General features: G+C 46.1%; 2 protein-coding genes across 6 annotated transcripts; both read left to right on the forward strand.

Annotated features, from left to right (window-relative positions):
• The first annotated feature begins 5,237 nt into the window (after nucleotides 1-5,237).
• On the forward strand, nucleotides 5,238-7,412 carry atp5mc3a (ATP synthase membrane subunit c locus 3a). Of its 3 annotated transcripts, none has more exons than XM_018728882.2 (5): nucleotides 5,238-5,302; nucleotides 5,524-5,618; nucleotides 6,426-6,503; nucleotides 6,674-6,864; nucleotides 7,130-7,412. In XM_018728882.2, exons 2-5 carry the CDS (start codon nucleotides 5,580-5,582, stop codon nucleotides 7,242-7,244), a joined length of 423 nt encoding a protein of 140 aa, XP_018584398.1. In that variant the 5' UTR covers nucleotides 5,238-5,302; nucleotides 5,524-5,579; the 3' UTR covers nucleotides 7,245-7,412. The 3 variants fall into 3 exon arrangements, with proteins under 3 accessions (XP_018584398.1, XP_018584397.1, XP_018584399.1); XM_018728881.2 differs by having other exon boundaries at nucleotides 5,288-5,317; XM_018728883.2 differs by having other exon boundaries at nucleotides 5,300-5,354.
• Nucleotides 7,413-8,171: 759 nt separating this feature from the next.
• Nucleotides 8,172-24,214, forward strand: atf2 (activating transcription factor 2). Of its 3 annotated transcripts, none has more exons than XM_018729094.2 (12): nucleotides 8,172-8,251; nucleotides 9,650-9,720; nucleotides 9,810-9,906; nucleotides 9,990-10,108; nucleotides 10,214-10,339; nucleotides 12,950-13,128; nucleotides 13,449-13,563; nucleotides 14,508-14,594; nucleotides 16,916-17,089; nucleotides 17,365-17,571; nucleotides 19,658-19,763; nucleotides 22,131-24,214. In XM_018729094.2, the coding sequence occupies exons 2-12, from the start codon at nucleotides 9,673-9,675 to the stop codon at nucleotides 22,349-22,351; spliced, it is 1,479 nt and encodes a 492-aa protein (XP_018584610.2). In that variant the 5' UTR covers nucleotides 8,172-8,251; nucleotides 9,650-9,672; the 3' UTR covers nucleotides 22,352-24,214. The 3 variants fall into 3 exon arrangements, with proteins under 3 accessions (XP_018584610.2, XP_018584609.2, XP_018584608.2); XM_018729092.2 differs by having other exon boundaries at nucleotides 8,251-8,298; XM_018729093.2 differs by lacking the exon at nucleotides 14,508-14,594 and having other exon boundaries at nucleotides 8,197-8,251.
• The last annotated feature ends 2,122 nt before the right edge of the window (nucleotides 24,215-26,336 follow it).

A 26,336-nucleotide genomic window follows, 5' to 3' on the forward strand; every position in this document is an offset into this window, starting at 1 on the left:
TTGCTCCCCTGGAGAAAAGCCCTGTCAGTTTCAGTATGGAATCAAGCCTCCCACCTGTCTACATCTTAATATCGCCTTTATCCATGTAGATAAGAGAGGAAGAGGTAAACTGAGAGGGAGACGGCTGTGCGGAAAGCCAGACTTGGGAGGAAGACGGGGTTCAGCTGGGGGTGCAGTCAGAATCCGCCTGCAGCGGAATACAGTGTTTTTACAGGGACTCTTGGGACTGAACCACTGGTGGAAACCAGAGAATGACGGCGCTGCTCCCTACAGAGCGAACCTTCGTTGCCTTTGCCCTGGAAGATCCGCGTTCTCCTCCTGGCTCGGTCTGCAGATGGCCCGCGTCACGCCGACATACGTTTCAGGTCACTGTTTTCAGGGTGAAAGAGAAGAAGCGCAACCGTCGATAAGCACTCGATAAAACGTCATTTTGAAGAAGGTGGAAAAATTGTAATAGAGATCCGTCATATTAAAAAATTAATCAAAAGCAGATGATCCAGTGGAAAAGTTGAAAGACTTGCCTCTTAATGAGAGTCAGTTCTACAGTAATATCTGGATTAGGAGTTGAGCTGCAACACGACTCAAAGGAGGGTAACAGTGTAGTAAACAAGGTACCAATGAGGTATTGTTCAAAATATACATTCTCAAAAAGCACAGTTGAGCAGATTAGCGAAAATGCTTTAGTAAAGACTAAGTGTGTGTGGTTCACCTAAAGTGTATCTGTAACTGTGGTAAAACTATAGTAACAAACTACATTTCAACAAGAAGACTTCAAATGAGCCTGCGCGGTCTGCTCAGCCTCAGAAAAGACCATTTTTCAAGATGTTTTTGGAGAAAGCGGGAGGGATGCTTCGAAAGCCCAAGACGAGCCCGGCAAAGAGACAGAGTCCAGCGCAGACGCACACTCCAGTTTCCTCCTGTCACCGACACTGAGCGGAGTAAAAAGTGCACTGGATGTGGCCCTTTGACATTTTAGCTGGAGGTCAGCCTTCAGATTGGAGCAACCGGCAGCACATCGCAATGAACTGTTTTAAGCCCGAGGAACACAGAACGACTCGAGGTGGAACATACTAATATAATGGTGTCGCCAGTCTTCATCGGGCTCCTATTGCGCTTTAAGTGAAATTAACGAACCGCGCTGACGTAATAACAATACACTTTTTCACCATATCCGCTGATCCGGCTGCCCCGCTTGCTGTCTGTCAGCGCAGGGAACGTCTGCAGTTTCTCTGTACGGGAGGAATGTCACCCCGGCGCACCCGACGGGAAGATCTCTCAGGGAGTGGGCGCTGTCTATCCCGCTGTTATCAGAGATGAGCGGTCACTGGCCTCTAAATGGATGTGCTGGGTTTGCGGGATTTATACGCCACCGCCAATGACAAGGAGCTCGCTCCGAGGCAACGGTGGGATTGGGTGGAAACGCCTGCCAGGAGGAAGGCATGAAATGCAGCACTAACAAGAACACGTCGGTGCGGGAGGTTTTGAGCCGAACGGGCCCAGAATACCTCTTCCCGGCATTTCAGAATGGCTCGGAACCCGGCACTGCAAGAACATAGTGAACCAGCACATAACCTGACACCGCAAGAATATCGGTTCAAACTAAACGAACAGGGGCAGCTGGTAACGAAGTGGTTAGAACCGCTGCCTTTAGACCCAAAGGTTTCAGGTTTGAATCCCACCTCCAGCCGTAGTACCCTTGAGCAAAGCACTTACCCTAAATAAATAGGGGCAGCTGGTAGCGTAGTGAGGGGGGTGTGGTGGCGCAGCAGGTTTGGCTGGGTTCTGCTCTCTGGCGCGCCTGGGGTTGAGGTCCTGCTTGGGGTGCCTTGCGAAGGACTTGCATCCCTTCCTGGGTGTGTCCCCTCCCCCTTCAACCCCGTGCCCTGTGTTGCCAGGTTAGGCTCTGGCTTGGGACAAGTGGCTTCGGCCAATGTGTGTGTGCTAGTGTAAGGGTTAGAGTTGTTACCTTTGTACCCAAAGGTTGCAATGCTGAGTATCATCTCCAGAAACGGTACTTACTGTAAAGTTACCCAGCTGTATAAATGGGTAAACAACTGTAAACTGCTTTGGAGAAAAGCATCTGCTAAATGAATAAATGTGCAAGGATGTGTTTTTGAAGGTGTGCTTTCCTGAGTCTCTCAGCCTGCTTACTTTTTAAGATAAATTGCTTATAATGTGAAATACCGCATGCAATACTGTGTATTAAAGTATATTGCCGTGCCAGCTTGCTTTTAGGTGTGTGCTAAAGGACACAGTGCTTCAGCCCAAGGTGGTTGTTTGACACCATGAAGTTGACCACCGAGAGGATCCAGAACATTTCCAACCCCCACAGTCTGGTGGATCTGTATGTGACTGGAGCGAGATGAACTGGGAGTGATGAGCAACACTGCAGACCTTCCCTGCTGTCATCACCCCTCTTCCAAACAGGTCAGGCGCTGAGCTGAGGAGCAGCACAGCCTGCTTCTCCCTCTCCTTTAAACAAGTGAGGAGCAAGAAGCCTGCGGCCGACTGGAGGAGCCCAATCTCCGAGGGCCCTGACAGGACGTGCTGCAGGCACAAATTGTAATTCATAAAGGTTAAGCAGGTCAGTGCCTTTTATTGCCAGTTTGGAGGCATCCGACGCATGTAGACCAAGCATGCAAATGGAAGGCTTGTGATGGTAATGTGCTGTGTCTCCGGCGGAGGAGGCTGTGCACTGTGCATGCTGCTCTGGGGGTTGGGGGGGGGCACTGACAGTGGTGATGGGCTCCATTCCCAACAAAACTCCAAAAAAAAAAAAAAAAGCTGTGCTGAGGCCTCTGTTCCCTGGAGCTGCACACGTACCATGCAAATGACGGCCCCCGATAAGTTTCCATCAATCCAGGCAAACGCGTGCATCGACGCAACGTCTGAGCCACAGGAAATCAGTGCATTAAACCAGAGCCGGAAGTGTCCTCTGCATTGCAATTGTCTTCAGAATGAAAATGTAAATTAAATTTGAAGTGTTAAAAGGCTTTTACATAAATGACCATATTTTACAGTATTTAAATGTACAATATGAAATGTACAATTATGTGGAATTGGATTTGTAAATTTGCGGAATGAATTTGTAAATCACAGTTATAAGTACCAACACAGAGAGTATAAAATCCAAGAGGAATATGACGAAGTGTCGCGGGGCGCCGGGCCCGCGGAAGTGCCAATAGCGCCCTCTGCTGGACACCTTCCGCACACCCCCGCCTGCGAAAGCCGCAGAGCCTCATAGCCTCAAGTCGGACGTTTTGTCAACGTTTATTAATAAGACAATTCAAGCAATTATGTAAAACACGTACCGTTAGGTAATGTAATATAAGACCATTGCTTTTTACTCAAGCAAAAAAATCTTCTTTTCACTCGGTGCAAATAGATTGAACTGACAGCACAACATGCAAACACAAATAATGTGATGCAAACAAATATTAAGAAATATTAAGGCAAATCATTGCCACTGTAGGAGAACTCTGTGCTGTACAATAACTAACACTGTGCAACTCTATGGTACCATTCCGATATGAAACATTTTTTGCCCTAAGACAAAGGTCTGAATAATAATCTTTTCTGAATGCATGGTACTAGCATACGGTAGATAGGTGTAGCAATAAAAAAGAATTCAGTCTGAAGTGCTGCTTTATATTTATTTTACAAGATTAATTTGATGTCTAATGATCTCATTCTCTTCTCCAAAGCAACTGACAATGATTTACACTGCAGGGTAATTTTCACTGTTCCAATTCAGGATAAGGATCTTGCTCAAAGGTCCTCCAGCCAGAGGTGGGATTTCAGCCTGGGTCCTTTGGGTACAAGAGAGAACCTAAAACATTATGTTATCTGCTTTTATATTACTTATTTAATAATGACTGAGGTACAGAGAGGAAAATACGATCTGTCAAAGCACCGTAGCATTCATAATGCATGTGGGTTGGTATAGGTTAAGAGCCAGTTTTGTCCTGTGCTGTGAAGAAATAAATTTTGTGGGAAAACTGAGTTATAAAATGGAATTCAGAAGATCAGTCAACAGTGTTTGTGCTCCTGCACTATGCATCTTTATAGACCCAGCAGGGGGTCTTCAATTACAGGACCCACTGCCAAGGTGGACCTTTCTCACAGTTCCCATTACCTTCACCTTACTGTGCCAACGACTGGGAAGGATTTGATCAAGACTGCACCATACCCTATATTCTACTCTCTGTGTTTCATCTGAAGCGATGGCCTGGGACTCTCCCTCTGGGGGTAAAACATTAGACACGGGGTAGCTAGTAGTGTACAAGTTATAGCTGCTACCTTGGGACCCAAAGGTTGCAGGTTTGAGTCCCAACTCCAGATGTAATACCTTTGAGCAAGGTACTTACCGTAAAATCGCTCTCGTAAAATTATAAATGGGTGAATAACTGTAATTTGCTTTGGAGAAAAATGTTGGCGAAATGAATAAATGTAACGCACACCTCTCAACAGGTACACAGTGGTGGAGAGCACACATCTGAAACAATGATAGATTTATGCATTCAGGTAGACATAGGATAGGTAGATTTAGCATTATGAACAATCAGTTAAATGTCATTACAGTAAAATAAGAATACTGCACTGTAAACTAGCAATTTGTAAAAAATAAACAAATGTTTCAAAGATAAAAACACCAATTCTCACACCAAGTGTAATATTTGTAATTATATTTTTAAAAAAAATTATCACAAACAGCAGAATAAGCAAAACAAAACATCATGTTATGAAACAGGATGAAACAAATGAGAGTAAAAGTGATTTCAGTGAACTTGACTGCTGTTATCTCTACATTGTTTCATGTCTATTGAACAATTCAAACACACAGGAATTATAATACAGAGCAACCAAAGTCAACTGGCAGAAATGCATAATAAATGCAAAATTAAATAGATAAATTAATAAATGAATAACTAAAAGTCACGCCAATAACATTTTCACAATGAATAATAATTACTACCAACACACACACACAGCCTTCTTATTAGAACACACTGGCTTTATGTACTGCTCAGATTCAAATGTTCAAAAAGAAAGAAAAGAACTTTTTTACAAATGTGGATCTATGTATACGACATTTGTCTAAGATAATTATGAAATTGATTATATGTGCCAGTTCTTTACTGCTCCTGTCCTAATATGTATCCAAACAGCAGACCCATACAACTAAACCGTTTCAATAAAGTTGCAGGCAAGTGGCCCGAAGTGTCGTAAAACCGACATCCGGGTCTCTGCATTAAACGTGCGCATGCGCGTTGCGCTCGCCGTTGTTCGACCTCTGTAGCCGGTAAGTGAAGGAGAGGTAAATGGAGTCTCGGGGATCTGTGAACGTACAATCTGTAATCATCCCCTTTCAAAAACAAACTGTGTCTTTGCAGCTGTATGACATACATGTTGCTTAGACATGTCTACGCTGCTTTCATTTTGTTTGAAATTGCTGTCGTGGAGTTTGTGGGATAATGTTGTCGACATTGACCTTAACTGTCTCTTCATTGTCTTTCTTTGCAGAAACAGACCCGGGTTTCAGTCCAGTCCGACCAAATTGGTTTATAAACCCATTTACAATGTACGCCTGCGCGAAGTTCGTTTCTACACCTGCTCTGGTGAGGTTATACTCTTGGAAAATAGAACTTGGTCGAGGATATGGTGTCGAATTCCGGTGTTATTTGCAGTCGGGCCTGCTCCTGTTGAACTTGGTTGGGTCGGTGCTGGTGTTCCGCGCGCTCCTCCACTCCTTCTGCACGAGACGTCTGCGTGCTTTCCTGTTCGGCTGTGGAGTGACCGGGGTGTTACCGGTGCACATTTTTGCGGTTGACATCTACATTATATACATAAACTAAAACTGCCACGGTTGAAAGTGGGCGGTGTCTCTGTGATGGCTCATCATTCCAAGGTCATAATCGCTTATTTGAGTGATTTTGATAATACCGCACTGATGGACCACAGCGGACCACCCAGTTACCGTGTTTCTGCCCGTTCATTCTCTAAACTCTGTGTCAAAAAGCCTGGAGCTTAGGGCTTGTTCTTTTCCAGGGCAGGCTTGGCTAGCAATCTGAATCTCTGCTGACACTGTCTCAAAGACCTGATAACGGTGTGAAAAGAACCAAAATGTATAATCAAACGTTACTAAAAAACAGTTAACTGCAGCTTAGCAGAAGTCTTCCTTTCAACTACGTGAACCTCGTTAAGGTGTGTAGATGTTTTATTGCCAATGCAGATTATCTTTTGGAAATATCAAAGTTCACTGCAGCTTTTTTCAGACTTAATTAGCACATAAGACATTAGCTATGAAATCTTATTATGTTTTCTATAGTACACATTTATTTTGAGTCTGTTTTTATTGAAAAGCAGACTGTATAGTCAGTGTATCCCAGCCTTGCAGTGACTGTTTTATGTGGTCATGGTTGCAGGTCCGTGCTGGCTCCCGGGCTCTTTACAGACCCCTTTCTGTGGCTGTGGTGTCAAGGCCAGAGGTCAGAACAGGAGAGGTGAGTGGAAAATCTATGTTCATTATTTTTTTTTTTAATAAAATATCAGTGTTCTTTGCATTGTAGGATTTTGGCTGTTCATAGTATTATAATTGTGATTAAATAACTTAGTCTGTAGAACTGTTTCCCATGGCAACTTGGAGTACTTTTTTTTTTTTTTGCCTTCAAAGGCCAGTGTAGCCCTTGTGCCACAGAGCTCCATCTCCCAAGTGGCACTCAGGGGCTTCCAAACCAGTGCTGTTAGCAGGGACATTGACACTGCTGCTAAGTTCATTGGTGCTGGAGCTGCCACAGTTGGAGTGGCTGGGTCTGGTGCTGGAATTGGGACGGTGTTTGGGAGTCTTATCATTGGATATGCTAGGTATGTAACATCCGTCTTCTGTCTCCTGACAAACTTAGTTTAAAAGTGATCAGAATGTTACTTAAACTGCTTATCTGGTTAATTTGGTAGATTGTGCCCTTTTCAAGTACAAAGTGCTTTCCTGAAATATTCTTGCACAGTTGGATATGAAGTCTAGAACAAAACAGGTCCATTAATTCTAAGTAGAGTACTTTTGTATTTAAGCAGGAGGTCCTTTATACTTATGTTGGTTGGATGACCATTTTTCCTTGTCTTCCTGCTTTAGGAACCCCTCTCTAAAGCAGCAGCTTTTTTCCTATGCCATCCTGGGATTTGCTTTGTCTGAAGCCATGGGACTCTTCTGTCTGATGGTTGCTTTCCTCATCCTGTTTGCCATGTAAAATATATGGTTAACAGTCTCATCCAGTGTAACTGAATTTTACAGTGGCTACCACGTGTTTGGTGTTGGTGTCATGAAAATGTACTTTTTCCAGGTCTGACAGTTAAAATGAAACATGGATTGTAAAAAAATGACAATTATGGAATTAAAATACATGTATTTGACTTAACGAAGCAGTAGTAAATTTTGTAATGTGTAATTTTTTTTTTTTAGACCAGCTTCAACTCTGATCAGCAGTCACATCCTTCAGCTTATCAGTGATTGTACACTCATTCTAAATCTAGAATCCGTTCAGTAACATTTTTTCAGATGCATTAAAGTTAATGAAGACATGCAACTATAAAAGTTGACCAGAAGAGCAGTTGCACTGTGTAAGTAGGCAAACAGTCTATTGAATACAGTATCTTGGTTTTGTATATCACATAAATAAATGTAGATATACTCTCTTGGTGCTAAAAAAAAAAGTCTTTCTTGTATTCTGTTAACTACATATGAAAATGCCAAAGTTGTTTTTGCACCAGGCCCTGTTCAAATGATAGAAATGAATAACTCCTGTAATTCATGCATAGGTCAGTGCTAATCTATTACAAATAATAGTGATTCTTTTGGTCTCCATCTAAGTACTTACGTTCTATCATATGCCTAATTACAGTTTCAATACTATTAAGTTAACAGTTTTTAGAACACCAGTTCTGTGTAAAGTTTGCTGCAAATTGTATTTAATAGGAGGAGGATCCATTACAGCATACACACAATTGACTATACAATTAAAAATTAAATGGCAGTTATTTCCAATCGAAATCAACTGCTTTAAATGGATATTTATAAAACTCGTGGGCAAGAAGCGTTCTGCAGTACGGGAGGCGCAGTGCGCGTAAGGCTCCCGCGCTTTACGTGGCGTGACGTGATGCGACGGCCAGACGTTTCCGGAAAACGCGAGGGGTAAACTCTCGCGAGATGTGACGGTAGCCGTATGGGATTCGGCCCTCAGGAAGGTTGAACCCGTGGGTAAGTGTAAATACTGCATGTAAATTTGACAGCGATCGCTAAGACAGGTAAAGCCCTGGTTAAATCCCTCCGGGGAAACTTTACGGTTAATGAAAAGAGGTAGCTCTGAGCCAGAGACAGTTGCATAGAGAAGTAATAATAATAATAATGATGCTAAATATGGCGACGCGACGCGCTCTGTGCTGTGTGTGTCTGTGTGTGTGTGAGAGAGAGCAGCAGGCAGGCAGAGGGTGGTGGTGTAGCTCTCCCGCAGGGTGACAGCTACAGTCTCCGGCAGCGATCGCTCACTTGATCTTTACCCGTTACCCGCTTTTTCTACTCGTATTCATCATGCGAGCAGATCATGGTGGTTCGCTCCAACAACACAGGCTGAGCTCGAAGTCGAAGACGCTTTGTTGTTTGTCCTGTCAACACGCACTGGAAGCCACTCTCTCTGGAACTTGGCATGATCATTTCCACGGCGATCGTCATCATGGATGTGGGAGCAGGCTGGTCCGCGGTCCGCTGTTCTGTGCAGCTCTCCTCCTCCTCCTCCTCCTCCTCCTCATTCATTCATTGAGCTCTGGAAGCACAGCTGTGTGACCAGCCTGCTCTCTCCACCCTGCTGCATAGCGTCGTCTTTATGTCCTCCTTTTCCTCTGTCTTCTGGAGACTTCGCATCATCATGTGCTAGTAAACGTGAAAGTGTTCACTCATCGCTTGTGTTAATGGTATAGCTGCAGACGTAGTGGTTATAGCTGCTGCCTTTGGACCTAAAGGTTGTAGGTTCGAATCCCACCTCTTGCAGTAGTTCCCTTGAGCAAGGTACTGTACTTACCCTAAGCTACTCAGTTGTATAAATGGGTAAGTAAGTGTAAGTTCCTTAATTGTACATCCCTTTGGAGAAAAGCATCTGCATGTTACCTGTCAATCAACGTGAACGTCACTTATGTTATTTGTTGCTTGATAGCATGGGTTTCTCAAGTTTAATATGGCAGCGAGTACTGTAGCATTTAGGGCTGTTTTCTTGCCGGATCTAATCGAGCTCTCATCGTAGTGCCCTTGATCAAGGTAGTTGCGCTGCATTACTACAGTGAGAAAACCCTGGAGTATAAATGGGTCAGTCGTCGTGAAGTTCATCACCTCCCCTAACATTGCGAATAAAACTTTTTATTAATATCGTTCGTCCGAAGTATTTGACACTGCTTGCTTGCTTGCTTGCTTGCTTGCGGTGCACGGCTGGAATATTTCCTGAATCCTTTTCGATAAAGTGCTTCATTGGTGTGTAAATATGCTTGTTTTTCGACGTTCGTTCTATCATTTGACCGCAGTCTAATGCAGTAACATTTTATTTGGATTTAGTTTTCTTGATGTTCTGTTTCTTGATATGACCCTAGTATTCCTTTGTTTTCTAATCAGGGGTGCAAGTGGATCTTCTGAATATGAGTGATGACAAACCATTTGTATGCACTGCTCCCGGATGTGGTCAGGTTGGTGTGAGAGGTTAGAGTTCAACGCTGCGCTCGACTTTCTGCCCTAGATCGTCACTCTAAGGCGCTTCCCTGTTGCGTTTGTGTAGCGTTTCACCAATGAAGACCATTTGGCGGTCCACAAACACAAGCACGAGATGACCCTGAAGTTCGGTCCAGCGCGAAACGACAGCGTCATCGTTGCTGGTGAGCGAACAAGTAGCTCGGGCGCTCGGAGAAGGATACAGAAATTCACTCTTCCCGCTAGCGTGCGATGTGTTTCGTTCCAGACCAAACGCCAACGCCTACGCGCTTTTTGAAGAACTGTGAAGAAGTGGGGCTCTTCAATGAACTCGCCAGTCCGTTTGAGCATGACTTCAAAAAAGCGACTGAAGAGGATATTAAAAAGGTAACTCGGAATCGCCGCGTAGAGGTGGGAAAACGGTCTGCAGAAATTCCCTGGGTTTTCTTTTTCTGTCATTGCTTTCAGCTGACATTTTCAACTGTGTTTTAGCTGCCGTTAGATTTGTCACCACTCGCCACGCCAACTGTAAGAAACAAAATGGAAGAGCCTTCAAGCGTGGAGACCCACCGAGACAGCCCTCTGCCCCACCCTGAGTCCACCACAAGTGACGACAAGGTAAGCTGTAGGGATGGCGCCAACAAGCTCAAAACGAGAACATCCCTACTCGTAATGACAGGAGAGATTCATCGCGGAGCAGGAATCCTCAGCTCTTCGATCACTTCCTACATCGTCACTTATGCGTACTACGATAGTAATCGAAGCCAGGTATCTCTTTTTAGTTTTATAAATATCTAAACAAATGTTTTCATGATTGATTTCCCGCTATGGTGTTCATTTCCTTGTAAGGTCTGCAGATTGTTCAGTTCTGCAGTTCCCAGGGAGCATTTTTGCATTACCAACGATATGGTACTTTTCACGCTTTTAAGATTGACCAGAAGGCATTGTAGGGAGCTCCTCCCGTTAAATTTAATTTAGTCGTGTTGCATGAATGTTGATAGAAAACATCACAGCTGGCAGAAGTGAATCCAGAATACATGTGGCCGGTATTTATACTGAGATCAGTTTTTTAATCTATTATATGCGTAACGCATTAATGCTACTCTATACAACTCCTGTAAATTTCATGATGTACAGTGTCTGTAGAATATATTCACCAGTCCCCAAGTATTTCTAATTTTGTGGTTTTGCAGTGTCAGATTAAAATTTCTTCTTTCATGCTCATATGAGTAACTGTGATGATCTGGTGATCCGATGAGAATAACCTTTGTAAAACAATCTCGGTCTTTCATTTCTGGGGAAAAGGGTGTTTAACATGTCAATAGGTAACTACATTTCTGTTTTTTGCTTTCTAAATTTCTTCAGTCGGTGTTGGTAAGGGGGGAGGCATAATTGTAACTTGAAATTTTAGGCTGTAAAACAAAAAATTTCAGAGGGGAATATCTTCTATATGCATATCTTCTTTATGAGGTTATTGATAAACTCTAGCGTGTTTCTTCGAAGTGCTTGCAATAAAATCTCATTTAAAGTTGCAGTGAACCACATTTTTGGATTCCCTTCACGTGTAAAAAGAAAAAGAACTCATCTCAGTCTTGTCTCAGCTTGTGAAATGGAAAGTCTTCCAATGTATTGCCACTCGGCTCCGGCTCCAACACCCAGTAACAAGCCTGGGTGATCCAGCCCTACTATAAAAGATGCCAAATTGCAGTTACTATAATTTATGTGTATACATAACTTTAAAAGTATTTTATTGTCCCAGTACCAAACAGAGACCACTGAGATTTGAGATGATCAGAGGTTTCTTGTGACAGGTCCTCTGCTTTGTCCCTATTGTTGTTAAGAAGTGGCTTCAGCTGAACTCAACATATAAACCAGAAAACTGATTCTTTTCCCCTGTGGCATCATTACAGTAAAGGCTTAATAAGAAATTATTTTGTAGCAGACAAAGTAATGTCACAAATGAATGTTTTATTGCTGAAACACACAGCGGCAAATGTTTAATGATCATTTTGCAGTCAGGAAATTACCAGCAAGATGCTCCTCACAATGTGGGTGCAACTCTATTAAAACAAAAATTAAATTGGGAAAAAAAAACTAATCAGATGCGTACCGTAGATAAAATCCCTTCATTTCAGACTTAAATGTGAGCTGTACTGATTTTCACATACTTTTTATGTTTACCTTTATTGATGTGGCAAATTAAATCTTCTCTGAACTAATTAACTGGTAATTGCATGTTGTTCATTTAGACAGCTGCTCAATACTTAAACGTTTTCCTCCTGTACTATGGTAACTCTCTCTTAGCAGCATACAGTCCACAGCTTGCAGGGAGTAACTACATTGTGCGGTTTTTAATAGTTGTAGATATGATGAGAAGTAACCTATGACACTGTCTTAAATTTTGTGTGTAGTATTGTCTATAAATAATAGTGTTATGTGAATAATAATGTCATACGTTTTGTAAATTTGTTTAAAAAATAAACTGAGACACTAAAGTGACTTAGAAAGCAATTTCGGAAGTTGTACTGTTAACTGCACAAATTAGAAAACAAAAACGCTTCCATCAGAAGACCTTTCTTCATGCAATCGTTTTGCTTTTTTGACTTGTGCACCCGTCTATTTATGGGCTGAGCGGCTTTTTGGGTGCAGTGTGATTTATGTTTATTATCTTCTGCATGCAATGCTGAACTTCATAGATGTCAGTGGTTTGTGTCAGTGGTTTGTGTCACCATTCTCAGCAACCGCAAAGGGTTACGCAACACGGTGTGGTAGGAATATAAAGTAGAATCAGTGCCTAATGTGTCCTGCTGTCATTAACAGCAGCCTATTGAGACGGTTTTGGTGTTGTGGGCAGCATGGTGGCACAGCGAGTAGCGCTGCTGTCGCACAGTGCCTGGGTGGTGCGAGAGGACATGGGTTCGATCCCCACTCAATCTGTATGGAGCTTGCATGTTGTGTCTGTGTGGGTTTCCTCTGGGTGCTCTAGTTTCCTCCTACAGTCCAAAGGCATGCTGTTCAGGTTCACCCACAGTGTGTGAGTGACAGAGAGAGTGTGTGTGTTCCACTGATGTATGGGTGAGAAACCCAGTGTAAGTAGTGTATCTAGCAGTGTAAGTCGCCACGGTGAATAAGGTGTGTGGGCTCATAACACTACATAGTGTTGATTGGAAGTTGCTTTGAAGAAAAACATCTGCTAAGTAAATGTTGTGATCTTTTTGTGCACTTTAGGAGATAACCTTGCAGCCAATCTCCCAGCCGCCATCTACGGTCCTCCGTCCCGCATCCCTCCAGGTTCCCAGTGTCCTCCTGGCTAGTTCGGACACGGGAGTGGTGGTTCAGTCGGCGCTGCCTTCACCCACATCCAGCTCTGTCATCACACAGGTCCCGGCCTCAAACAGGCCTGTGGTGTAAGTCGCCTCGCTGAATTCTTCACGTGACATCGTTGTTTTGTTTCTGTATTTCAGTCATTATATATTTTTTCTAATTAGATTAATTTTTATTTGGACTCCCTGCTAATTTTCAGCTTCATATTTTTAAACATGTAGTTTCCATTAGGAGGCAACGCGTGTCACATTATATGCCTAACTAGGAAGAATAAACATAATTACAGCTTTTGTTTTGTGTTTTGATTGAACATGCTTTGTGTGCCGCTCTTGAATAATGTTTTGTCACGCACTAAAGAAATGTGGTGATCTGCCTAACTTGGGTATTCTCTCCTCCCCACCAGCCCTGTATCGGGCACTTTCCCTGTACTCTTACAGCTCCCCAATGGACAGACAATGCCAGTTGCTATCCCAGCATCCATTACAAACCCGAGCGTGCATATTCCCACTGCCATCCCAGTAAGTCTGGAAGACTGTGTCTTTCTTTCACTCTCTGAGAGTACAGAGACCCAGTGAAAGTGCCCCGGATGCCTGTTACATTGAACACATTGAGCAGCCTTTATTTCCCAAAGGGCTTTCCATGAATTCCTCTCTTGTATGACTGCAGTATTATTAGCGCACAGTATCTCCTGGAGGAGCAGTTCCAGGATAGATTAACCTCTCAGATCAGTGGGACACATGGTGTATATTGAAGTTTAAGAAGTAGCTGTTGGACTGAATGTTCATAAGGTGGTGAGAGCCTTATTTCTTGTCTGCATTGGGGCCCTCTTACTGTGATTTGCTTGTGTTACATGCCGGCCTATCTCTCCCTGGGCAGATGCAGCGTTTGCTGTGTCGGCAGCAATAACTTCGCAAAAGACACCATTAGCAGATAAATACTGGTGAAAGTACTGATGGCAGACTGATCAGTCCAGAGCAGTCACCAGCATGGTACTTGAAGGTTCGCATGCATGAATAATAGATTCATATCCAGGGCGGCATCCTACCAGTCAGCCGTAGAAATGGTGCTATTATGGCTGCTGGAATAATGTCCGGTGGTTCTCTGGCCCGGCTGTCTGCGGGGAACGCCGAGGGAGTGATGGCTGCCTCGTGATGACCTCACAGCAGGGAATCGGAGCCCAATCCCCAAGCCTGCAGGGGGTGCTCTCGAGGTTGGAGGGCTGGGCTCGTCCGACCCGTGAGCCCCGAGTCCTTCCCTGCGGTCCGCTCCGCCCGTATGTTCTGCACACGGGCAGGCAAATGGACGGGTTCATTAGCGAGCTCGGCCCCCCCTGCCAGTAACAGAACCTCCAGCCTAATGAGGCTCAGACACGTGGAGGGGTGGGGGGTTGGGGAACGGCCGGCTCGTCGACCGTACCGGTAATTTGCAATGTGCTGCCGTCTCTCTGTGTCTGTGCTGTCAGCTTGTCAGACCTGTCACCGTAGTGCCTGCCGTCCCAGGGATCCCGGGGCCCTCCTCCCCACAGCCCGTCCAGTCGGAGGCTAAAATGGTAATCTTCTTTTTTAAATAATTACGTATATGTTTACAGCCCTCCGTTTCTTCTGTGTACTGTACAGCGCTCGAGGATATTAAAGCCTTCTTTCCCTGCCCTTTAGTATCTCTTATTCTCGGAACCGTTGTATTAATATGTGTAACTGTGAATTGCAGCTCTTCGCGAAGACGTACCTTATGCACACCACCTTACTTTCCGCTGCACGACAGTTCAGCTACCATCTGTACGATGCGCATAAATTAAGCGACGATGACAATTTCGGGCACAAAGTTTGGCATGGATTCAGGACGGTTCTAGAAGTGTGTGTTTGTATGAGTAACACTGCACTTTCTTACTTCACCAGCAGAGGGAACAAGTCCTTGGTCATTCAGATTCCCCTTTTCTCACAACTCTTGTATGTGATCTGTGTCAGTGTAGACAAAACAGTGCTTAGAAAACAACAGTTAACCAGATTCTTTTTCCAACATCACGTTTATCATAACGGCGGAGCCGGTAAGACCGGAGTTTGGCACACAGTGTATCTTTTCCAGGTTTGTATGCTTCAGTAACACAAAGTAGGACTCGTTTCTGGAAGGTGCTAGTTTCCTGCAGTTCATTACGCAATCATTTTATGTATTGAAACACTCTATGCTCTCTTTTACTCCTCTGATCCTTGGACGTGTGAGAATATGCTATTAATGTGTTGCAGGAGTATGTCGGTATGTTGAAGAGTATTAGCTGGAGGCCCCTTTCCTAGGCCCACAGGCAGGAAGGAGGTCCAGCGCTGGCTGAGTCGCAGCATCTGCTCTTGTCTTAGGTCACTTGTGAACCGCTTCCACTAGTGGCTGTGTGTTCGCTGGGGACGGAATAGGATGTGGTGTGCGCCGCGCCGTGTCAGGTTCACGCTGCCTGTAATGGCTGCTGAAGGACGGCGAGGGAGACCCCTGGCGTGGGGGTGAAATGTCTGACGCGGAACCCAGCGTGAGCTCAGCCGACACGCGGACAGGTGCGGCGCGCTGCTGGCGGCGGCCAGGGTTTGCCGGTCAGAAGGTTTCTGTTGAGCGAGACCCTCCTTACGTGACGAGTCGCACGCGCTCCAGCTCGCCCGGCAGACCCCTAATGAGCCCACGCAAGGGAGGGCACCTGCACCCCCCGCCAGCCCCCTCGCCCGCACTCTCTCGGGGCGCCAGGACGCTGCTTTACAAGGACTGATGATGCTGCAAAGTCCACCATAATGATAATTAACTTGCTGAATTCAGACGATTATGCTGTTAATTAGTTGCAAAATAAAGATAAGTAATACTGCAGCAGATGGTGGAATAACACCCAGGAGGAGGAGGGTTATAACACTGAGGAGGTCTCCATGGCAGATATGAAATATGGATCTGACAGGTTTTTGTTCTCTTTCTATGGGCTGTTCTTAGGAAAAATGCAGCGCTCTAGCCAGGATCGGGTTGTTGTACCCAACCGTAAGTGAAACGGCACGGTGTAAAAGCAGTAAGGTCGATACAGTCCTTCACCTTCAGCTGATGGCACTTCCGTTCCCTGTCGAACCGCAGCCTGCACCAGTCAGCGTCCGCACCCTCTGCTCTACTGTTCTCTGAAATCTCTTTCTTAGATCATCTGCAAGTCACGTGTTCTCATCTTCTAAGTGCTCCTGTGAAGAGTGACAATCGCTAGATCATAAGTGGTTTTACTCTACAGGTGTAAACCTGGCCATCCAACGTTACCGCAGCCCATTATGGGTTGTGGGCCGGTAAAACGGAGTGAAATGTATAGGGATACGGAAGTATGACTGTGTTGTTCAGAGTAGCTTTGTGCTCATCTCGCTGAGGGATAATAGTGGTCCGCTGCTGGTCCGCTGCTGGTCCAGTGGCACAGACAGGATTACGAGGGAGGGGGTTATTCTTCTTAAGACTCGTGTTGTCGCTTTTGGGCTTGCTGGACCGAGAACCTCGCAGCAGGGATGGACGCAGAACTCTGCGTGGCCGCCGCTCTGCATGCGACGTGACATCCGAGGAGAGCGAGTGCGTCCCGTGGGCCCCCGGAGGTAGCAGGAAATTAGCCATGAAGGCAGCCCCATGGAAAAAGCGTCTGCTCAACTGTCTTTGTTTCCCTCTTTAGGCAGAAAAAGATGTCACTTTGAATCCTGAGGACGGTTGCCACATGCTGTCGAGAAGTTTAACCGAACGATGAGTTTTTTTTAATCAGACTCATTTACTGGTCCACTTGTAAGGAGCCAGTTGGTTAATGCATTTTAATGCGACTTTGGACACAGCTGTGGCGTATGTACACTGTGGAGAGGCGTCACGGGCGGCTGTCCTGCTCTTTTACCCCAGAGGCTGAAAGCGGCGCTGACCCAGCAGCACCCTCAGGTAACCAACGGAGAGGTGGGCGATGCCCCAAGTGTCGCTGTGACCGAAGCCCCTCCCTCTGCCCCGCCCCCAGCCAAGCCCGAGGAGCCCTGCCCCCAGTCTCTCCAACAGCCCGCCACCTCCACCACAGAGACACCTGTGAGTACTGCTTCTCAGCTGAGTGTGTATGTGCTGGTGCTCGTGGACCCAGCTTTGATGGGGGAAACCATTTTTTTTTTACATTTGAAGAAGTTCACCGTAGTTGATCCGTTATGCGAGTCGTGGACAGCGAGGGTTCAGCTAAACGTGTTAAACTTGGATATTGTTTTTAAATGAACTCGCTTCGTACGCCTTTCAGAATCAGAAGTGTTCCGGTGCGGTGCTGCATCGTCACTGTAGTACAGCTGTCCGGTCTCTGCGCTCCCTTGCCGTAGGCCTCTCCGGCGCCCCCTGCCCAGCACGCGCCCAGCACCGGTGGCCGGCGACGCAGGGCTGTGAGCGAGGATCCGGACGAGAAGCGCCGCAAATTCCTGGAGCGTAACCGCGCGGCGGCTTCACGCTGCCGCCAGAAGAGGAAGGTGTGGGTCCAGTCCCTGGAGAAGAAGGCCGAGGACCTGAGCTCCATGAATGTGCAGCTGCAGGTACGGCCCCTGTGAGCCACGCTAAGCCCCCCCCTCCCCCACCGTGGTAATGAAGTCATTCGTGGCGATTAACAAGTGTTGCGGTATGACAGCGGCAGCACGTGGAGCGCCGCGTGTTGATGTCTCCCTGTCAATGAAGATGTATCTCCAGATGTCAGGCGCGCACAAGTGCGTCTCCTCCTCCTCCTCGGCAATTTACGGGGTGGCCTCAAAAATCTCCCTGGGAAACGTGTCTGTTTGAACCTTCATTTTGAAGAAAGCAATTAGGATCTAATGCTGACAAGTTCGAAACAGTTCACGTATCTGTTGTCTCTGTTGATAACTGCGAACGGGGGGGACGCTGCGTTGGCGTCCCAGACAGTTTAATGAGATGTGCTGTTTATTTGTGCGCTGTCTTCTTTGTCCATTAAACCTGAGGGAGACATTAATGGGGGGGGAGCATATCATTGATTTCTGTGATTTTAAAAAAAAAACAGAGCACCTCCCCCAGCGATGGAGCCGACGTGCGCGATCGCGCGAAGGGCTCGGCGAATGGGAGCGCATGCGAGGGGGCACGGGGGGTGTCAGGAGCAGAGATGGTAGCGGTGAGGAGCTGAAGAACCCGTGGTGAACATGGAAGCGCTCTTAATGCGATGGTGTTTGTCAGCGGCGAGGCAGGTGTGTTAACCGCAGCACCAGCATCACTGCGACGGAGGGGCTTTAATGATTCACCGTTATTCAGATGTCCTACTTAACTGGCTTTTCAATGAGCCGTTGGGTAGCGAGGTAGTGACATTTTCTGGAATTTTCTTCATCGAGATGCTTTCCCGTGGCCCCGTGTGTTTGTGTTGAACTCTTTGCTGCGTGAACACGTGAAATGGCTCGAGTTTGGGAGCCTGGACTCGTCCCTCTGTTTGCGCTCAGTCTCTTAGCAACCAGGTCTTCAGCTGCGGAGGGTGCTGGACTCTCCTCCAGGTTTGGAGAGAGGCGAGCCGGATAGCGGAACATTCTGGCAAATGCAAAGCAGGAAGGACTCAGGATCCTCCAAGCATTTGCTTTGTCTTTATTACCCTGAATATTTACCTTCATTTACACAGCTGTGGTTTAATCACTGTGCTGCACTGTACAGCGCCTGTTTTTAAAGGCTGGATGTGTGTGTGAGACCGTAGCTTTCGCACGCAGTCGGACAGAAGCCAACATTTCGGCTTATTTTCCAGCTGGCCAAGATCTGCCGCTTCCCGTCTGCAGCAGGCTGCGTCTGTGCGCGAGGTGCTCTCCGCAGATGACGTACCTGCGTGCACCGAGACGTGCTTCGGCGGGGAGCGTGGCGACTGGGGGAGGTGATGGCGCAGCTGCACCGCGGAGGCGCGGCAGCGGGCGCGTTACCGGGCTACGCTGGGCCGCGGCAGCTGTGTGTAAATATGTTGCCGCAACAGCCCGGTCGTGCCAAGAGGAGGCAGCCAAACAGATGGATTCAGATAAATTGGCCGCTTTTCCGCTCGTAGATTAGACTGCCGTGGCGCTCGGAAAAGCCGAGCAGAAAGAGCTTAAATCTGCCAGAGGATGTTCCGCCGGCTCTCTGGCGCTCTAAATCCTGATAAAGTCACCTTCACGATAATGTGGCCCTCTTTACTGCCTGCAGAATTTCCTTCTTACCCCCCTTCATAGGGTGGCGACCGTAAATCTTACAAAGTTGTGTCCACAGGCAGAGGAGCTTCTCTCTGACAGATGTAGGGCTCTGCAGCCATCAGGGCCATAATTACGGCCTCGGAAGAGCAGCGCCGAAAAACACCTCGTACCGAAGCGACGCGCTGGTTCGGTTATGTGGGTGGCGGGGGGGGGGTCCGTGCAATAATCCGTGCATACATAGTGGTGTGAGGACTGCATGTAGGAGGTGTGGATGCTGCTGGGTTTCCAGCAACCGACTGTCTGACAGCGGAATGTCCACTTCCCTGATCGTTTGTGCCCGAATTCGTGTCAAACCACATCCGCTCCCGGTAAAATGTGCCCTGTGTGTCTCACCCGCAGCCTTGGGGCGGGGGGGCGAGCCGCGTGTCTCCGAGTGTCTCCGAGTGCCCATGTGCGTCTCCCCCTCTCCCCCCCGCAGAATGAAGTGACCCTGCTGCGGAACGAGGTGGCTCAGCTCAAGCAGCTCCTCCTGGCTCATAAAGACTGCCCTGTGACCATCATGCAGAAGAAGGCTGGTTACCACAGTGAGTAGCACCGCGTCGCCTCCACCAGCTGCTCTGCTTCACGGGCCCACGGCTGTACGATGCCTCCGCTAAGAGCATTCGCAAGGGCGCAGGTGTCGTTCCGCACCTTTACAAATAAAGCTGAATCACCCCGCGTCTGGTTCGCCCACTTAGTTCCTTTTCTAGTCGGACCGTTGCGTCGTCCCCGATTTCCACGCCCGCGCTTGCGTGCCGTTTGCGCTTCTGAGCGATCTTTACAAATCCCTCCACCCACCGGCTCTCCACTCGCGCTATTAAGAAGCCTATAATAAACGACCGGACCCTGACAGGCGGGAGGAGGGCAGCTGCAGTGCGCGGCGCATCGTTTGCCGTCGTGATTTAATGATGTTTTGTGATGTTTGCGGATCTGGAGATTGTGTCTACCATATGCGGCCACTTCATTTCAATTTGCCTCTGTCAGTGGAACCCGAGGCGGGTAGGCAGCGGTGTCTCGCCGCGTGCGCCGCTAACGGGCCTTCGGGCGCCTGCCGTACGCTGTAATGGCTCCCAGGTTCGAACGGGCGTCGTAAGCACTTTTGCAGGAGCCGGAGATGCTTTTTAATTCCGTTTTCTTCAGGGGTGCGTCCCGGCCCTCTTTTTCTCAGGGCCGTTTCGGTATTTATTTTTGTCAGCGCTGCCTGCGGTGTTCACGCAAGTCGCAGGCTCCGTGGAAAAATGCCCTCTCGTCAGTGAGTTTGCGGCATTCCGCAGTCAGCAGGTGCCGTACGATGGCTGAGGCTTGACAACAATTGCGTGTGAAATATGTCCGGGGCAGGTGGGGGCCGGACGAAAGCGTGAGGACCCCTCCGGAGTGGCGCTCGTTCGTCGCTTGTCTTTTTAACCACAGAACAGACTGATGGCTTCCGGGCTGCGCTCGGCTGTCGTGGACGACCCCGCTTTTTCCTTCGGGGAGCGCTTGGAAGGGACCGGGGCCATCGCTCATGTCTGTTTGTGGGGGAGGGTCACGCTCGGTGACAGCGATGGAAGACACGCCGCGAGCACCTGGAGCCTTCCGGTTATAAACATACTAATAGCGCTGTTGGAGCAGCGGATATGTGACTTTCCTCTGTCTCAAACTGTTTATCTCTCAGTCTGCTGGTCTTGAAAGCCAGTAAAGCTGTCCAGCCAGGAAGGGTGCCCCCTGGGGGCCCCAGTCTCCACGAGTGCTGTCTGCTGGCGTACTTAACCATCCAGCTGAGGCGTAGCCATGGCAGGTGGAGGGAAATTACCCAGCCTCCCCTGCAAACAAGCCAGGCTACGCTTTTGCTTGGCAGACTGAATCCTCCATCTGCTTGCGGCGGAAACATGCTCGCAAATTCGTGGAAAAAAAAGGTGTAACGCTGCCTGGGGAACCTGCAGATTCGCGCATGATAATATATCAACCCCACGCCAGCCTTCCGGTCCTAAACCCAGCGCCATTAGGAGCAATTATACGCACTTCAGTGTGGAGCGGAAAAAAGCGCTCTGATTTACGCCGAGACTCACCTTATGTTGGAGAATATGGCGAAAGAGTTTATGGAGTGTTGGCATCCATTTGTGCTAAATCATTTGCCCAAAATCCCATCAATAAGAATACTTGGGGAGACGCTGCCCACCGAAGGCTTTTTAAATGAGAATTTATTGCGGCTTGCGTATCTCCCATTCTTAAATACCAAACCTAATCATTAATTACCAAGTGCCATTTGAAGTGACTTTTTATCATTAGCAGTATTAATTATTGTGGTGGTCTGCTTTCCTTTATGAGTCGGTACATTACAGAGGGCTTTTTTCCCCATCAAGATCCAATTAATTCAGTGCAACTGCCTAACAGCTGGTGGTATTTCGACTCCAAGTCTTGCATATTCTCCAGTGTGAGCATCATTAAAATCAGGTGCTGTAATCATCTGTCGCAGCAGTAGTTGGCAAGATCGCAAGAAACAAATGAAAACAGAATGAGGCTTTCCGAAAATTCACCGGCAGCCAAAAAACGTAATGTAGCCTTATGATGTTGGTTTAAATTGTAGCTTTAATGAATGGAGGTAGAAAGGATATATTTACAGAACAGGGTACACACACACACACACACACACACACACACACACACACTCATGCACACATGCGCAAGAAAGTGGAGCTGTGGTCTAGTATATTTAAATTTCTTTGCTGTTACGGAATCGGGGGTCCCGGCCGGTACAGGCACAAGGATGGGCCTTTGTGATGTCATCGTGTCTTACTGCTCATTTTTGTCCCTTTAAAGCTTTAAAACACGGAAAATTCGCGCACAGTGTTTTCTCTTACTGCGCCATTGCCTGTTCCTTGGGCCTCTGTGTACTGAGCGACTCTTCTGTCACCCGTGTCCCTGCGCTCCAGATGCGGAAAAGGAGGATGGCTGCGAGGACATGTCTGTGCCCAGCAGCCCCCACGGCGAGGCCATCCAGCACAGCTCGGTCAGCACCTCCAACGGGGTCAGCTCGTCTTCCCTGACCCTGGCCGGGGCGGTTCCTGCCGCAGCGGTGGACCACATCACGGAGGAGGCCCGGTCGCCGCTGGGGGCAAAGCTGGCTGCTCAAACCCAGTCCTCAGGGAGCTGATGAGCTGCAGGTCCGCAGCCTGGCCGACATCAAAATGACAGAGCGAAGAAACCCAGATCCCCTCCAGTTTGGGGAATGCTGAATTGTCTTATTTTATTTTTATTATTTTTAATTGTTCTGTTTGTTTATTAACACCAAATGCATCTCGTCTAATGTGAATGGAGATGCTGAAGAAGGCACTTTTCAGGTGGTTTGAAACTCAGACTGACTGTACTTTTTTTTTTTTTTCTTTTTCATCATTACTGTATTTATTTGGGTAATATTTCCATCTTTTGGTTTGGAAATTTTTCGAACACTGTAAAGGGTTCTGTATGAAGTCGAGCTGGATTAAGCAGTGCATAGTTAATGAGACATTCCTACCAAAGTGTGTCACGTGGCTCAGTCCTGTCAGTTCGTCTTAAGCACTATATGAGGGAGGACAACGTGGAAAGAAGAGGTCGCTTTTTCATTTATGCCATTTTCTATTTTGCACATGTGAAGGAAAGAAGGGTTGTTGTGTGTTTTTTTTTTTTTTTTGTATTGATCATTCACCTGTTATGTACTGGCAGCTTTTAGAAATAGATTTGAATACATGTCTTGCTGCAAGTGGTTTTTAATGTTTAAACCCAGCTGCGGTTGAAATAGTATTTTGTGTGTAAGAGTAATTTGGCTACTTCTTTCAGTAGCACAGTGTGGTGGGAATGTGAAGGATTGCCTCCGTCCGTACATTAGGCTGAAGGGGGTCTTCGTTAGAAACGTGTATGTTGAAGAGCAACGCTTTGATTACATTCCATGTGTAGTTTTGATTGTTACTGATACAGTGATTGTAGGTTTACAGTGCTTATTTTCCCATCAATCAAACATCTCCTTGATGTTGATTCTATGTGCCATTAATGTTTCTTACTGATCTGCTAAATTCTATTTGTGTTATAGCAATTTATGTGAAACAATCATATGCGTGCCAGTCATCCAGGTCTGCAGTTAGATCTTCAAATGTAGAAATACTCTGTTTTTTTAATTTATTTCAATTGACTGAAAAGAGGCTGTAAAAGCCACCTGAAAATATTTTCTCTCTCTGGTTATATTCATCAAGTTAAAATAAGGCATTTTAGGAAACATAAATGGCATCTTTACTGATACAGTGTATGTTAACTTTTGGGACAATATGTACATTGTTTTTATAGGGTAGTTTTACTGCTGTAGTAGAGTCTGAATAATAAGCTTTATTCTTTTTATTAACAAAAATCAAAATCTTAAAAAAAAAAAAAACATGAAGGACATGAAGAAACCATAACCTAAGGCCTTCACGCCCCGAAACCCAGGGTTTATTTTAATTTTTTAATAATTTAGAATATGAACATGTGGTTAGAATTATATGCTACACTGCAATTTTAAGAAGACTCTGCATTTATGTGTTACTGTAAGTCATACTTCTAAAAAGGATAATAATTAACTGTATTGAAGAAATCACAGCATCGTTGCTTCTGATATCTTGCCTTTTCTCTTAAATTGTATTGGCTTTACTACTATGTAGTTCCATAAGGCATTTCTGAGTCATGTCACTTCCAATATTCTCTATTGAAAACTCATTCTCGTTTAACAGGTGATTTGTACTGTCAATATTTTGTGCTACTTGCATGAGTAATTTCTCAGAGAATTAAACCAATATTTAAACAAGTGTCTCGGTTGAATAAGTACCATCGAACATACTGTGTCCCCTTGGGTTGTAGCCAGGTGATCTTAAGTTCATGACTGGTCCTGTATAATGTTTTTATCATTGTTTAATTGCATTAAAAGGGTGTGATACTGTTGTGTTGGTGAAAGTTATGTATAAAGTACCATAAATTTAAAACAAATGTTGTAATAAATCTTTTAATATTTCTTCCAGCAATTCGGGCTTCTCTCTGCTTTCATATGATGGTATCAGTTGTGTGTGTGTGTGTTTTTTTCTAGGCGAAAACATAAATACTGCAAATCTTTTGGTTTACCGTGATGCTGTGATGTCCGTATGTTTCTGGCAGGGGGCAAAGCAAACAAAGAGCGCAAGCCGGTGCGCGCGCTGTGTGTCTTCTTACGGAGTGTCCTGCCACCTTGTGGCTGTGTGGAGAAGCGCAGTCGCAGTCTCCGCGTTTTTACCGCAAACGCTGAGTCGCGCAGTCGCCTCTTAAAGGGGCAGCTCACTCGTACGGGCTCGCCCTTAAGCGTCGCTTCCCTCTTTGCAATTTTATTTGATGAAAAATGGCTTAGTTTATGAATAACGCTTCTGAATGCATGCCAGCTCAGAGCTACGTGGACCTTGTCCAGGGTGGTCCTTGCAAGAGACTAGTTGATCTCAAGCCATCTTTTACATTTGTTAATTTAGCTGACACTTTTTGCACAATATCAATGTAGGCCTACCTACAATTATTTTAGCCACTTATACGGTTGGGTAACGTTACTGGTGCAATTTGGGATAACTACCTTGCTGGAGGCAGGGGTGCAGTAGTGCAGTAGCACAGTGGGTTGGACCGGGTCCTGCTCTCCTGTGGGTCTGGGGTTTGAGTCCTGCTTGGGGTGCCTTGCAATGGACTGGCATCCCATCCTGGGTGTGTCCCCTCCAGTCTTATGCCCTGAGTTGCTGGGTTAGGCTCTGGTTCTTTGTGACCCTGTATCGGGACAAGCGGTTCTGAAAATGTGTGTGTGTACCTTGCTGGATGTGGGGACCACACCTTTGGCTCTATAGGCAGCAGCTCTAACCATTACATTACCAGCTGTCCTTTTCCACATCAAACCTGTTCTCTTGTGTCAGTATGTTTTACTGTTTATTTTTCCAAGCAATTATACTATATATAATATGTAATTATACTATTTTCATATTATGCTTACTATTATATTCACTGTTATTAATTTGTGTACACATAAATGTGTGGCATCAGATTCCAGAATGTTTATATCAGGGGCATCCAATGTGCAGACCTCAGTTTCATGTACTGCAGCCTGTAAGAACATCTGGAAAATTACTACCTTAAATAGTGTAAATTCTGTTGAGTCACGTGATATTACAGCTATAGTTAGACACACACCATGCCTAAAATGAAATACTATAAAATAATGTTTCAGTGTAGACATTTAGAATTCAGCATGTCACTTACTGTGTCATTTACTGTGATTTTTACACGTTTGACCCTTGGACCAGTCTACAATAGTGTTTGTGGCCCTTGGCCAAAAAAGGTGGGATACCCCAGGCCTATATGGTAACAAATAAAACTTGAAACTTAGTTTTTGTCTTTACACGCTGTGCCAATCTCCCAGTCTCTGACACTCCAGTGTATGTGCTTGTGAAGAGTCTTCAAGGGAAGTTCTCTCCATGTAACAAGTGTGAATCACAAGTTCAATCTGACAAGAAACATCAATACCCAATACTAACATCCTCACCCTTCTGACATATGGGTTGTGAGAACAACCATGCCAAGACCTCAGCTACTTTTTCATTTGTATCATCTTTTTTTGATCTGGCTATCCTGGAGACTTTATCCATAACCTGTATAAATAGCAAAAAATTACACAAACTGTTCCTTTTAAATGACCACATTTTGGGAGCATCTCTCAAAAACGGTCATGATGGGTAATTTAAAGTCTACTGGAAAAGCAAATGTCAGTTTCAAAGCGGAGGGTGCAGTGGTGCAGCAGGTTCGGCCTGTGCCTGCTCTCGGGTGGGTCTGGGGTTCAAGTCCTGCTTGAGGTGCCTTCCGGCGGACTGGCATCCTGTCCTGGCTGCGTCCCCTCCCCCTTCAGCCCCACACCCTGTGCTGCTGGGCTAGGCTCTAGATCGCCGTGACCCCACTTGGGATAAGCGGCTTCAGTCAATGTATGTGAGTTTCAAAGTGTTCTCATCAATTTAATGCCTTTGGATGAAACTGGGAGTGTTTTATTGGTTCAAAGCTCAAAAACAGTGCATGTTATTTAATATGAGATCCATGGCTGAGTAAGTGTTTTGCTGTTGCCTAAATCACACTCCTGTTTCCCC

The sequence above is a fragment of the Scleropages formosus genome, chromosome 21 (genome assembly GCF_900964775.1).
Source record: "Scleropages formosus chromosome 21, fSclFor1.1, whole genome shotgun sequence".
Lineage (NCBI taxonomy): Eukaryota > Metazoa > Chordata > Actinopteri > Osteoglossiformes > Osteoglossidae > Scleropages > Scleropages formosus.

What these genes read in the sequence shown, in the direction of transcription:
- atf2 (XM_018729094.2), top strand. Translation starts at nt 9,673, where the DNA reads ATGAGTGATGACAAACCATTTGTATGCACTGCTCCCGGATGTGGTCAG. An exon ending in CGACAGCGTCATCGTTGCTG is followed by an intron (nt 9,907 to 9,989) that starts GTGAGCGAACAA and finishes GTTTCGTTCCAG; the next exon opens with ACCAAACGCCAACGCCTACG. An exon ending in TCCAGTCGGAGGCTAAAATG is followed by an intron (nt 14,595 to 16,915) that starts GTAATCTTCTTT and finishes CTTTTACCCCAG; the next exon opens with AGGCTGAAAGCGGCGCTGAC.
- atp5mc3a (XM_018728882.2), top strand. Translation starts at nt 5,580, where the DNA reads ATGTACGCCTGCGCGAAGTTCGTTTCTACACCTGCTCTG. An exon ending in TCGTTTCTACACCTGCTCTG is followed by an intron (nt 5,619 to 6,425) that starts GTGAGGTTATAC and finishes TCATGGTTGCAG; the next exon opens with GTCCGTGCTGGCTCCCGGGC. An exon ending in CAGAGGTCAGAACAGGAGAG is followed by an intron (nt 6,504 to 6,673) that starts GTGAGTGGAAAA and finishes TTGCCTTCAAAG; the next exon opens with GCCAGTGTAGCCCTTGTGCC.